The 13,089-nt window shown below is 50.4% G+C and overlaps 1 protein-coding gene across 1 annotated transcript in view; it reads left to right on the top strand.

Annotated features, from left to right (window-relative positions):
- PLOD1 (procollagen-lysine,2-oxoglutarate 5-dioxygenase 1) overlaps positions 1 to 11,533 on the top strand; it is a 50,332-nt gene extending 38,799 nt beyond the window's left edge. Inside the window, exons 11-19 of the mRNA XM_029066464.1 lie at positions 1,019 to 1,123; positions 2,654 to 2,779; positions 3,456 to 3,597; positions 4,246 to 4,359; positions 4,752 to 4,817; positions 5,743 to 5,847; positions 7,773 to 7,919; positions 8,739 to 8,864; positions 10,575 to 11,533. Coding sequence (XP_028922297.1) covers positions 1,019 to 1,123; positions 2,654 to 2,779; positions 3,456 to 3,597; positions 4,246 to 4,359; positions 4,752 to 4,817; positions 5,743 to 5,847; positions 7,773 to 7,919; positions 8,739 to 8,864; positions 10,575 to 10,730 — 1,087 coding nt within the window. The 3' untranslated portion in view covers positions 10,731 to 11,533. The remainder of the gene's footprint in view (positions 1 to 1,018; positions 1,124 to 2,653; positions 2,780 to 3,455; positions 3,598 to 4,245; positions 4,360 to 4,751; positions 4,818 to 5,742; positions 5,848 to 7,772; positions 7,920 to 8,738; positions 8,865 to 10,574) is intronic.
- The last annotated feature ends 1,556 nt before the right edge of the window (positions 11,534 to 13,089 follow it).

Below are 13,089 nucleotides of genomic sequence, written 5' to 3'. Positions count from 1 at the left end.
CAGTCACATAGCCAACAAGTGGCAGAGCTGGGATTCGAACTCATGAGCCCTGACTCCAAAGCCCGTGCTCTTTCCACTGAGTCACTTCTCTTGTGTTTGTACTAGCTGTCTCCCCATCTCATCTTTTCTCCCCATATCTTTCTTTCTCTCTCCATCTCTTCCCCTCTCTCTCCCCAGCTCTTCCTCTCTCTGCATATCATCCTCTCTTTCCCCATCTCTTCCTCTCTCACCCCATCTCTTCCCCTCTCATTCTGTCTCCCCATCTCTCCCCTCACTTTCCCCATCTCTTATACTGATTTCTTCCTCTCTGTACTGATATCTTTCTCTCCCTTTTTCCACTGGGAAGCATTGTGGCCTAGTCGAAAGAGCTCAGGCCTGGGAGTCAGAGGACCTGGGTTCTAATCCCAGCTCCACCACTTACCTGCATGATCTTGGGCAAGGGACTTAACTGCTCTGGGCCTCAGTTCCCTCATCTGCAAAATGGGGATTCAATACCTGTTCTCCCTCCTACTTAGACTCTAAGCCCCACTTAGTACCTGATTATCTTGTAGCTACCCCAGCATTTGGTTCAGTGCTTGACACATAGTAAGCATTTAACAAATGCCACAATTACTGCTCTTATTATTAATATTATTATTATTATTACTTCTCTCTCCATCTCATCCTCTCCCTTTCCCTGCTCTGCTACTTGTCCTGCTGTGTGACCTGGGCCAGGCCACTTAATTTCTCTATGCCTCAGTCACCTCATCTGTAAACTGGGGATTTAAACTGTGAGCCCCATGTGGGATAACCTGTTTTCCCTGTATCAACCCCAGCGTTTAGAAAAGCGGTTGGCACATAATAAGCGCTTAACAAATGCCATAATTATTAGTATTATTATTATCTCTTCCTCTCCCATCTCTTCCTCTCTCTCTCTCTTTCTCCCCTCCACTCTTTTCTGACAGACCTCTACTGCATTCTCTCCCTTCGTCACTCTCTGTGCTTGCCCTTGACTGCCCTGGCCTCTCCTCGCCCACAGGGACCTCTGTCGAAAGGACCGTGACTGCACCTATTACTTCAGCGTGGACGCCGACGTGGCCCTGAAGAACCCAGAGACCCTGCGGCTCCTCATCGAACAGAACAAGTCAGTATCTGGAGGTGGGGCCCACCCCATTGGGCAGAGGTAGGGGTAGGGGAATCAACAGGGGCAGCGCTGGGAGTAGGACTCCTGAGTCCTAGTTCCTGCTTCACCGCCAACTCAGGGTGTCATCTGTCCTGAGCCACTTTCCTGGCTATGTTTCTCAATTTCCCTTCCTATGACCCTAGGATGACATTGCTGAGGAAGCTTGCAACATGCACTAGCCCACACAAACTATTTACTAGTTTTTCTCCCTACTGAAAGGCCTCCAAATAATAATAATGGTGGTATTTGTTAAGTGCTTACTATGTGCCAAGCACTGTTCTAAGCAGTGGGGTAGATGCAAGGTAATCAGGTTGTCCCACGAGGGGCTCATAGTCTTCATCCCCATTTTACAGATGAGGTAGCTGAGGCCCAGAGAAGTGGAACTGACTTGCCCAAAGTCACACAGCTGACAAGTGACGGAGGTGGGATTAGAACCCACGACCTCTCACTCCAAAGCCTGTGCTCTTTCCACTAAGCCACGCTGTGTCTCTAATAGTGGTAATAGTATTTATTAAACACTTACTTTGTGCAGATCTCTGTACTAAGCATGGGTGAAAATACACAAGTAGGAAGTAGATATGGACCCTGTCCCTTGAGGGGGAGTGAAACCAACCTTCCAAAGTTTTCCACCAGGCTTACATTGCTGCTTCCCCTGGGCAAGTGGAGAAGTGGCTACTTCCAAGGCTCTTAGGTGCATTGAGATTCCTCAGGGGAAAGATCCACAAAGCCTGCTGCTGTCATTGACTCCATGAGTCAATAATAAACGACACACCTAAAAATGGAATGCCGCTGAAATCAGGGAGCTAGCGGGAGGCAGAGGTCCTGGGATACTCAGAAAAGAGAAGATTAGAGAAGATTTAGTTTAGAGAAGCATCCTGACCTAGTGGAAAGAGCACAGGCCTGGAAGTCACGGGATCTGGGTTCTAATTCCAGCTCTGCCACTTGTGTGCCGTGTGACCGTGGGAAGTCACTTAACTTCTCTGGGCCTCAGTTCACTCATCTGTAAAATGGGGATTCAAAAACCTGTTCTCCCTCCTACTTAGACTGTGAGCCTATGTGGGACCTGAATAACTTGTATCTACCCCAGTGCTTAGTATAGTGCCTCGTACATAGCACTATTATTATTATTATTATTATTCTGAGAAGAAAGGTCCTGACTCCTACAGAAAACTGAGACTCTTACAGAATAAACGTAAGGGTACAAAGGATTTTGAAGCCCTTTCTTTTTCAGAAGTCCCTTGTTTCCCTTGTTTAACACCGATTCACATTAGTACAGATTATTTGGGAGATCTGGAACCTAACCCCCACCAGGTCCGATATAAGACCGGCCTCACCTTACAAATTGGTTGACCCGCTCTTTTCTCGGCATGTAGCCCAGAGCAAAGAGAGGGGCCACTGGACTAGGGCGACTTGTCCCTGGGAAGTCCCATGGAGCCAAAGGCCTCGGTGGATTTCCTCTCCCCCAGCTCCCCGTTGCCCTTCTTTCCCCAGGGCTGTGATCGCTCCCATGATGAGCCGCCCCGGCAGGCTCTGGTCGAACTTCTGGGGGGCTTTGAGCGTGGATGGATTCTACGCCCGCTCAGAGGACTACGTGGACATCGTTCAAGGACGGAGGGTGTGAGTATCTCACAGACAGGTCCCTGGGAGCTGGATGGGAAAACCAAAGCAGCCTGAAGCTTAACGAATGATCCCTATCACCAATTCCCATCTGGTTACCCATCCGCCCCCCAAGTCTTTCCCATCCCTAAACCCCTTCCTAGGATCGGAACCCTGCCATCCTCCTTAACCCTGCCTTCTTGACACTCACACAGTCCTCTAAGTGCTGTCCTTTACGCCCAAAACACACAGAGGACCCCCCCGGAGACCTTCCTTTGTTTCCTGCAATTGATTGATCCCTCTGATGCAGCCTGGATGGGGGCAGGAGGTGGGGCGCTCTGAGATGGTAGGCAGTTCCACAGCCTCTGAATGTTTGACCACTAGCTTCCAGCTCTCCGTTGGCTGAACTGAGAGAGAAACCGAGACCTCTGTGGCTAAACAAGCCATACGCATTTGACCTTATATGTGTTGGGAGTCTTTCAGCTTGGTCCCAGTGGTATCCAGTGGCCTGAGAATCTGGCTGTTCATTCATTCATTCAATCAATCGTATTTATTGAGGGTTTACTATGTGCAGAGCACCGCACTAAGCTCTTGGGAGAGTACAATATAACAACTCGGATTCCGCGTGGTACTGGGGAAATTGGCACGTCCTTGCTCTCCTTCCGCCTTGGCACGTGACCTTGTCTTTCTTTTGCAGTGGAGTCTGGAACGTCCCCTACATCTCCAGCATATACCTGGTGAAGGGCAGCAGCCTGCGGTCCGACCTTCGGCAGGAGGACCTGTTCCACAGCGGCAAGCTGGACCCAGACATGGCTTTCTGCTCCAATGTCCGGCAGCAGGTAGCCACAGCAGCCCCAGGATGGGGCATTTCACCCAGTGGCACCAGAAGAGACCCCCACATGTCCACCTTGACTTAGAGCTCTGGGAGGGGCCAGGCCAAGGGCTATGGGGAGAAGCAGCCTGGCGGAAAGAGCATGGGTTTGGGAGTCAGAGGTCGTGGGTTCTAATCCCGGCTCCCCCACTTATCAGCTGTGTGACCCTGGGCAAGTCACTTAACTTCTCTGTGCCTCAGTTGCCTCATCTGTAAAATGGGGATTAAGTCTGTGAGCCCCACATGGGACAACCTGATTACCTTGTATCTACCCCAGTGCTTGGCACATAGTAAGCGCTTAACAAATACCATCATTATTATTATGGGGAAGGGGTGCCAGGCCCTGGCTTTCTAAAAGGGGGACAGAGGATGGCCTGGAAACAATAGGGAGGGGCCTGACTTGGGCATTAAGCCTCCCCCCCATCCGCTCTGCCCCCTGGCATCCAGAACTGGGAGGTGGGTTGGGTGAGCGACGTGAGTGAGAGCTCTGCCCAAGGAGTTGGGTGACATTCACCACTATCTTATCCCCTTGCCTGGCGCACATCTGGGGACCGGGCTTGGCCAAGGACGACACGGCCCAGGGGGAGTAACCTGCTACTTCCGGTCGGTCCTACAGGATGTCTTCATGTTTCTGACCAACCGGCAGCCGTTTGGACATCTCCTGTCCCTGGAGAACTACCAGACGACTCACCTTCACAATGACCTCTGGGAGGTGTTCAGCAACCCAGAGGTGCGCCGTCCCCGCCTGACGGAGCCTTGCGTCTCGGAGAGCGCGTCCCCACTGGGAGGGCACTCTCTCAGAAAGGGGCCCACAGGTCCTTCTCAGCCCCCTGGGAAACCTGGTGGGTTGTAACTAGTGGAGCGGGCACTGGATGGTTCCTTGGAACTCTCCACTTTCCAAGCAGCACTCTGCCCCTTCTCCTCCTGCACCCCTGTGGTCCTGACATTTCTGGAAGGGGCCTGCCCGGGGCCGGGGAGCACCCTATATTTGGTAGGGGGAGGCGGGGGGAGGCAGAGATCCTAGAGCATCCATCCCCCAGGGGGGTGGGTTGGCCATTCTGCCCCCAAGCTGGAGGCTGAAGACTTTTCCCATACCTGCTCCTCCCCAACTTTCTCACCCAGGACTGGAAGGAGAAATACATTCATGAGAACTACACGGCAGTTCTGAAGGGGAAGTTGGTGGAGACGGTAAGACACCTCCAACCCGTCCCCACTTTCTCCGATGCAGGAATTCCAAAGGACGGGCAGTGACCCTCCAGCAAGAAACAATAACACCAACCCCCCCACCACACACACACACTTTCTCCCTCTCTCTCTTGCTCCCCTCTCACACCCCCAAATGGAATGGGACAAATGGACATCTGGACTAGGAAGTCCCGGGGGCTGAAAGAAGCCCTGAGGGAGGCAGGAAAGGGTGGACCTGCTACAGCTCTCCGTTGACTCTTCCCCTTCTCCAGGGTGCAACAAGCTGGAGAAGGGGAAGGGAGACAGGCAGTCCGGCCCTCCCAAGTATCCTGTCTCCTCCTCTTTTACTCTGGTCTTTGTGACAAAAGGCTTTACCCCTTTCTTCATCCCATGATGGTCAGACTTGTTCACAGACTAGGTGGGGTGAATGGTAGGCTCCTGGGCACCGAGAGAGAGAGAGAGAGAGCTTCTGCATAAAGGACAGTTGGCTGGTGACGGACCAGGCAGGATAAAGTCCAGTCCAGCTGTCCTCTTGCTGGCTGATCAGTGGCTGAGCTCCCAGGACTTGGTCAGTGAGCAGCTGTGTGGGGAAGATGTGGCAAGAGCAGATGTCCCGAGGAAGGAATCCCAAAAGGTTTTCTACCTCAGAGTCCAAAAGGAGTTTATTTGACTTCCTGCTCTGGCCACATGCAAATCTCAGAAGGAACAGGGGGCTGCCCCGGCATTGGAACGCCCCGGGGACTCATCAGTCGGGATGACTGTCCAGCTTCAGTTGAGTTCAACGTGCAGGGCGTCTTTGGTTTAGATTCCCAGCCCGGGTCTCCTCTCTCTTGTGTCCATGGGGGCCTCACCTTGGATGGGCGTCTCTCTTGGTCTTTCAGACCGTCCAGCTGGAAGGCTGAGATTTTTACTCTCCTGTCTCCCCTAGCCCTGTCCGGATGTGTACTGGTTCCCCATATTCACTGAAGTTGCCTGCGATGAGCTGGTGGAGGAGATGGAGCATTTTGGCCAGTGGTCGGCTGGTGATAACAAAGTGAGGAAACATCCTATGCATCTCTACATATTCCCTCCGGGCCCTAAACGTGCTGAATGCAGGAGTGTGGCCCAAGGGTGGGCAGTGACCTGGGGTGGGAGGCAGGAGAGGAGAACACGGTCACCCCATTGAGAAGCAGTTGTGACCTAATGGAAAAAGCACGGGTGGGGGAGTCGGGAGACCTGGGTTCTAATCCCAGCTCTGCCACTTTCTACCGGATGCCCTTGGGCAAATCCCTTAACTTCTCGTGCCTCAGCTTCCTTATCTGTAAAATGGAGATTAAAAACCTGTTCTCCCTCCCCCTTAGACTGTGCCTAGCCTAGTTACCTTGTATCTTCCCCATTGCTTATTACAATGCTTGGCACATAGAAAGTGGTTAACAAATACTATTTTTATTAGTAGTAATAATAATAATAAATACCACTCTAAGTACTGTTGTTACAGTTTCATTAGTGTCCATACTGTTTGCCTTCCTACTTAGACTCTGAGCCCCAGATGGGAAAGAGACTATCATTATTATTATTATTGTTAGAAAAGCAACTCTCTTCTGCTGGTCCCTGGAAAATTGGAGTGCTCAATCCTCTGTACCTCTGGCTGGGGAGAGAAGGAGAGTGATGAACATCATTCTCAAACAGGGCTTGGGGAAGGACAATCCAGGCCAACCAGAAGCAGCATGGTCTAATGGATAGAGCCACGGGCCTGAGAGTCAGGAGATCCTGGGTTCTAATCCCGGCTCCACCACTTGTCTGCTGTGTGACCTTGGGCAAGCCGCTCCACTTCTATGAGCCTCAGTGAACTCATCTGTAAACTGGGGATTAAGACTGTGAGCCCTATCTGGGGCACAGATTGTGTGCAACCTGATTGACTTGTATCGACCCCTGTGCTTAGCACAGTGCTTAGCAAATAGGAGTTTAACAAATACCTTTAAAAAAAAACAGCTCATGAATCCAGCACTGGTTTGGGAATCTGAAGAACTAGTGTCTGTTCCTAGTTCTGCCACTGGCTTGCTGGAGCAGAGACTTTTTTTTAAAGTGGTATTTGTTAAGCGCTTACCATGTGCCAGGTACTACACTAAGCAGTGGGGTATATAAAATGTAATCAGGATGGACATAGTCTGTGTTCTACGTGGGGCTCACAGTCTTAATCCCCATTTTACAGGTGATGAGGCACAGAGAAGTTGACTTGCCCAAAGTCACACAGCAGACAATTGGCAGAGCTGGGATTAGCACTCAGGTCCTTCTGACTCCCAGGCCTGTGCTCTATCCATTAGACCATGCTGCTTCTCAGATTTAAACACTGTGTAATCAAAGGATCTGAATAAGAAGGCCACGGTATCGGTAAAAATGAATGTCAGGGAACTCGCTTTGAAATCTGCGGAAGATGAGGAATAAAGAACTGCAAGAGTCAATTCTCCGTTATCCATGCTGAAAGGAGAAGTTATACAGACAAATCACAACAACAGAGAAAGTAAAATGGCAGGTGGAATTGGCTTCAGTTGGGCTATAGGAAGAGGCAGCCCCAGCTTGAGTGTCCAGAATAGGTGTCCCATGGTCAGTGGAGCCTGGAGAGAGCCCCTGCTATAGATTTGAGGGTGCCTCTGAGTGGAATTATTATTATTATTATATTAAGCTCTTATTATATGCCAAGCACTGTACTAAGTACAGTGGGAGAGACTAGTTAATCAGGTTGGACACTGTCCCTGTCCTACAGGCGGCTCACAGTCTAAGTAGGAGGGAATGACTTCAGACAGACGCAGCTGGTGGGAGATTCAAAACAAAAAAACGGGTAATTCACGCATGGGTAATTGAGAGTCAACTCAATTTTTACGCTCCATAGCACAGGCATGAATCATAAAACTCAGGATGATTCATTGAGTGTCTCGGAAGGAACTCCGGTTAACCCGTGTGTTGCTGGTTGGATTTCAGGACAGCCGACTTCAAGGTGGCTATGAAAACGTCCCGACCATCGACATCCACATGAACCAGATCTCCTTCGAGAGAGAGTGGCACAAGTTCCTGGTGGAGTACATCGCCCCCATCACCGAGAAACTCTACCCAGGATATTACACCAAGGTACCCACATCAGACAGGCTTCCTAAAGGGAATATTCTCCCAAAGAGTCCATTCTAGGATGCCGGAGAACAAGCCAACGTGGGCACTTTGATTCTCTCAGCTACAGTTTCCTTGCAGGAGTGTCCAGGAGCTGGGAGCCGACTGCCATCCAGTCCCCCAATCAATCAATGGTGTTTGTTGAGTGCTTACTGTGTACAGAGCACTGTACCAAACACTTGACACACATCAGACACTCTTCACATAGGGGATGTTCTCCCAAAGAGTCCATTCTAGGGTGAGGGAGATCATGCCAACACCCTAATTTTCCCAGCCGCAACATCCCTGTGGGAGGGATCAGGAGCTGAGAGTAGCCTGGAGTGTGTGGGGCTCCCGTCCAGTCAATCGATCAGTTGATATTTACTGAGCACTTACTGTGGGCTGTACGAAAAGCTTGGGAGAGCACACTATAGTAGAGTTGGTGGACACGATCTCTGCCCTCAAGGAGCTATCATCCAGTTCTCCTCTTTCGTTCTCTATGTTTTTAAATCCCCCTTGCTATGTCCATACCCCCACCACCCTTCCTCCCCCCCTCAACCAGACATTAGACAATTGGATCAACAGTTGAAGCATCATTAATATATACTTGTCCTCACTTCATTCATCGTTCTTCACTTTGGGCAAGGCAGCAATGTCCCACATGCCAGTTTGCGGACTTCACACACAGTTGCTTTGAGGGGAGGAGACCCCAGAATCCTAGCCTTACACCCGCCCCGAGAAGTATCCGGCATGCATTCTGCTTCTGCAACCAACTGGCTCCTATTTCTCCCTCCCTGCTCCCAGGCCCAGTTTGATCTGGCTTTTGTGGTCCGTTACAAGCCCGACGAGCAGCCCTCCCTGATGCCTCACCATGACGCATCCACCTTCACCCTCAACATCGCCCTGAACCGGGTGGGGGTAGATTATGAGGTAAGTGGGGCCCTAGGGCATTCATTCATTCATTCAATAGTATTTATTGAGCGCTTACTATGGGCAGAGCACTGTACTAAGCGCTTGAAATGCACAAATCAGCAACAGATAGAGACAGTCCCTGCCCATTGTTGGGCTTACAGTCTAATTGGGGGAGCCAGATGGACAAAAACAATAGCAATAAATAGAATCAAGGGGATGAACATCTCATTAAAACAGTAGCAATAAGTAGAATCAAGGTGATGTACATCTTATTAACAAAATAAATAAGGTAATGAAAATATATACCATTGAGCGAACGAGCACAGTGCTGAGGGGAGGGGAAGGGAAAGGGGGAGGAGCAGGGTGGGGGCAAAAATAGCCGGCTGGGGAGAGGCTTGTTCCCTCGGCCCGGTCCTATGCTCTCATTCCCAATCTTTTTGGACCACCTGGCTCTCTCTAGGCCATGGAAAATCCCTCTCCCTCTGTGAGGACTAGCACTGGCTCCAAATCACCGGTCCTACAGAGGCAGTATGACCTAGCAGAAAGATCTTATGACTGGGAGTCAAGAGAGTTGGAGTTCCCCTCTCAGTTCTGCCATTGTCCTTCTGTGTGACCTTGGCCAAATCATTTAACCTCTCTGTGCTGTAGTTACTGCTCCTGTAAAATGGGGATGAGATATTTGTTCACCCTACTTTTTAGATTGTGAGCCCCGTGTGGGTGGGACTGAGTCTGACCTGACTATTTTGTATCTTCCCCGGGACTTGGCACTTAGTAAGCACGTAATAAATTCCACAGTAATTATTAGGTCTGAGGTGCTGAGGCTCCAGCTGAGGTATCATAACCAGGAAAAGGGAAAAGCATCAAGGGTCTCCAATCCCTAGTAACCCTCTAATCAGGCCAAAAATGAGAATAAATTCCATGACAAGATGAAAGATCTGAGCCCTTGTGTTTGGTTTGTATACTCCCCTACAGCAGGGTTGGGGCTGACAGAATGTACCCCGGGAATTTTAAGTAAGGTGGATATCCTGGGAGGTTTGGAGTTGAGGCCTTGTCATCACCCCTTATCTCCTCCACACTTGTCAGAGTCACAGAGATGAAGCTTCTCACCAAGGCCCTGCTTGGGCCTCTCCCGGCTCCACGTCAATCGGTGGTATCGATCGAGAATTTACAGTGTGCTGAACGCTGTATTCATTCAATCGTATTTATTGAGTGCTTACTGTGTGCACAGCACTGTACTAAGTGCTTGGGAGAGTCCAATAGAAAGAGTTGGTAGGCACGTTCCTTGCCCTCAAGGGGTTTACAGTGTAGTGGGAGGAAACAGACTTGAATATAAGTACGAGATAGGGGAAAGGGCAGAGTATAGGGATATGTACATAAGTGCTGTAGGGCTGGCGTCAGCTTCTAGTGAAATTCTTCCTTGCCCTCAACCTGATTTCTCTTAGTCCTGGCCTGATTTCTGTGGGGCTTTAGGCCTTTTGGGACCCTCTTGCATGGGGTAAGTGCATTTGGCAATTGGTTCATGGTGATAATGGTATTTATTGAGCGGCTACTGAGTATATAGTGGACTATGCTAATGGGATGTACAACAGAAGCAAAAGACACATTCCCTGCCTACACGGGGCTTCCACTCGAATGGGATGAATTGTCCAGACGTAGAGTTCCCGAGGCGTGGGGATGGTCACGTGTGTCTCCCTTCCCAGCCTAACGACTCCTTTTTGTACGTCACAGGGAGGCGGCTGCCGGTTTCTGCGCTACAACTGCTCCGTTAAAGCCCCGCGGAAGGGGTGGACCCTCATGCACCCAGGACGCCTGACGCATTACCACGAGGGACTCCCAACCACCAAAGGGACTCGCTACATAGCCGTGTCCTTCCTTGACCCTTAAGAGCTACTCCCGGTCACCGAGAACCTTTCCCCCACACGACTTAACATTTACCACCGCCTGGACGCGGGGAATCCCCGGAAAACCGTGTCGACCTCGGCCGATCCCCCGGGCTCTTGACTCGGTCCCATTTCTGGGCGACAGCTGGAGATGACCCAGCCCCCCCACCATCACCATCACAGGCCGGCTCTACAAGCTCAGGCCAGAGCCGGAAGGGCGTTTTACGGGAACGTGCTTCTCGTGAGACTTTTCTCCTGCTGGGTCCAGGATGGTGTCGGGGGGGAGGCGCCGTCTGCCTTAACCGCTTTATGAAATACCAGAATCCCATCTTCCAGATATTCTTCTCAGACGTAAGCCGACCGAGACCCTTTGACACAGCTGTGGGTGTTGTGGGCCGATTGCCCCATCGGCCCCATCCGGCGTCTGCATCCGGACCCAGAGAATTACCCTGGGGTTAGGGAGAGAAGTCGTCAAGCCCATACCGGGGTGAAAGAGCCTCAGAGGCAACGTCGCCACACCTGCCCGGCGGTCCACCATTCAGACAGAATTAGAAGACGCGACTCCGGAGCTGAATCACATTAACTTACTTGCACCCTAAAGTTGAAGGGCCTTGGGAGGCCAGCGAGGTTTGAGAAGATTCCAGAGAAACTATTTATGCGAGACAGATCCACATATTGGTTGGGGATGTAACAACCGTATTCGCTCTCACACTCATTCTCGTCACTTCACCAGGTCATTCACCGGCAGTTCACCCAGGATGTGCGGTTTTAAATAGGAAGTTTTACATTAAAACTTAATAAAAACAATCCGGGGTGTGTTTGTGTATGTGAGTGGGTGTGCACATCTCTGGAGTTTTTCACATCGGGGTTTGGAAAAGGTCCTCACTCTGTAATTCACAGACCCTGCCTGGAAGAAAGTGGGCCAGATTCCATTAGGGGGAGAGGGAGTGTTATGCATCACCCTGTTAATGATGTTTTTGTGCCTTCATTTGCTCTTTATTTCCCTCAATAACTTGAATATAGGGTCTCTTTCTCCTGAATAGTTTGAACTCTTCTCAGCTTCAGAGTGATAAAAATAGAGATTTCCCACTGACGGCCACATTACACCCGATGGAGTCGCTTTATCTTGGATCCCCCAAAGTATCTCATGTGTCTCTTCAAGGTCTTCCCCTCTCTCCCAGCTCCTATCACTGCCGAGGCCACTGTTCAAGGCCCAAAATAGCCCAGCTGGTGTCCTGGAGGGGGGCCTGACTATGGAGGGATGAACTTTGATCTGGTTTACTGGAACTTTAATCTAGTCTTGTCCACTGAGGGGTTAGTGAAAGAGGGTGTAAAGACAGGGGTCTAAATCCCAGTCCAATGTTCTTCCCACAAGACCCCATTGCCTCTCCAGAAAAACAAACAAAAACTCAGCTTGCCCAATGAGAAGTTTGTCAGGCGTAGAAATACAGGGTCCTCCTCAGGGAGGGGGAGGATATTAACTGAGCTCGTCTGTTCTGGAGCCAGAGCTCAGAGCCAAACCAGCAGTCCAGGGGGAGCAGTAGGAGAGGGAGGGACTGAGGTAGCGATAGTGGAGGCAAAGTCCCCCTCAGAGACAGGAAATAAAAGAGATAGGGATTAAGCTGACTATAAATTTCCTAAAAATGATTTGGCTGCTTCTGCTGATTTTTCTCAGCGAGGCCTAGTGAATAGAGCATGAGCCCGGGGAGTCAAAAGGACCCGGGTTCTAATTCCAGCTCAGCCACTTGTCTGCTGTGTGACCTTAGGCAGGTCACTTAATTTTCCTTTGCCTCCGTTATCTTATCTGTAAAATGAGGATTAAGACTGAGCGCCCCATGCGAGACAGTGACCGTGTCCAACCTAGTATCTATCCAGCGCTTAGAATACTGTTTGGCATACAGAAGCAACATGAAGCAGAGCAGCTTAGTGGAAAGAGCACGGGCTCGAGAGTCAGAGGTCGTGGGTTCTAATCCTGGCTCTGCCGCTTGTCTGCTATGTGACCTTGGGCAAGTCGCTTAACTTCTCTGTGCCTCAGTTACCTCATCTGTAAAATGGGGATGAAGACTGTGAGCCCCACGTGAGACAACCTGATCACACTGTATCTACCCCAGCACTCAGAACAGTGCTTGGCACATAGCGCTCAAGAAATACCATCAGCATCGTACAGTAAGCACTTAACAAATAGCTTTGAAAAAACAAAAAGTAGAGAGAACACTTCATTCAATCATATTTATTCAATCACATTTATTGAGCGCTCGCTGGGTGCAGAGCACTGCATTAAGCGCTAACCTCCACCTGCAGGGGTTACAATCATGGGCCCAACAGGAGTGTTTACACGTTGGAGATGGAGACTTATAGAGAAG

Source organism: Ornithorhynchus anatinus, chromosome 5 (genome assembly GCF_004115215.2).
Source record: "Ornithorhynchus anatinus isolate Pmale09 chromosome 5, mOrnAna1.pri.v4, whole genome shotgun sequence".
In the NCBI taxonomy this organism is placed as follows: Eukaryota; Metazoa; Chordata; class Mammalia; order Monotremata; family Ornithorhynchidae; genus Ornithorhynchus; species Ornithorhynchus anatinus.
Note: the sequence above shows the minus strand (reverse complement) of the source record. Positions and strands in the feature narration are given on the sequence as shown.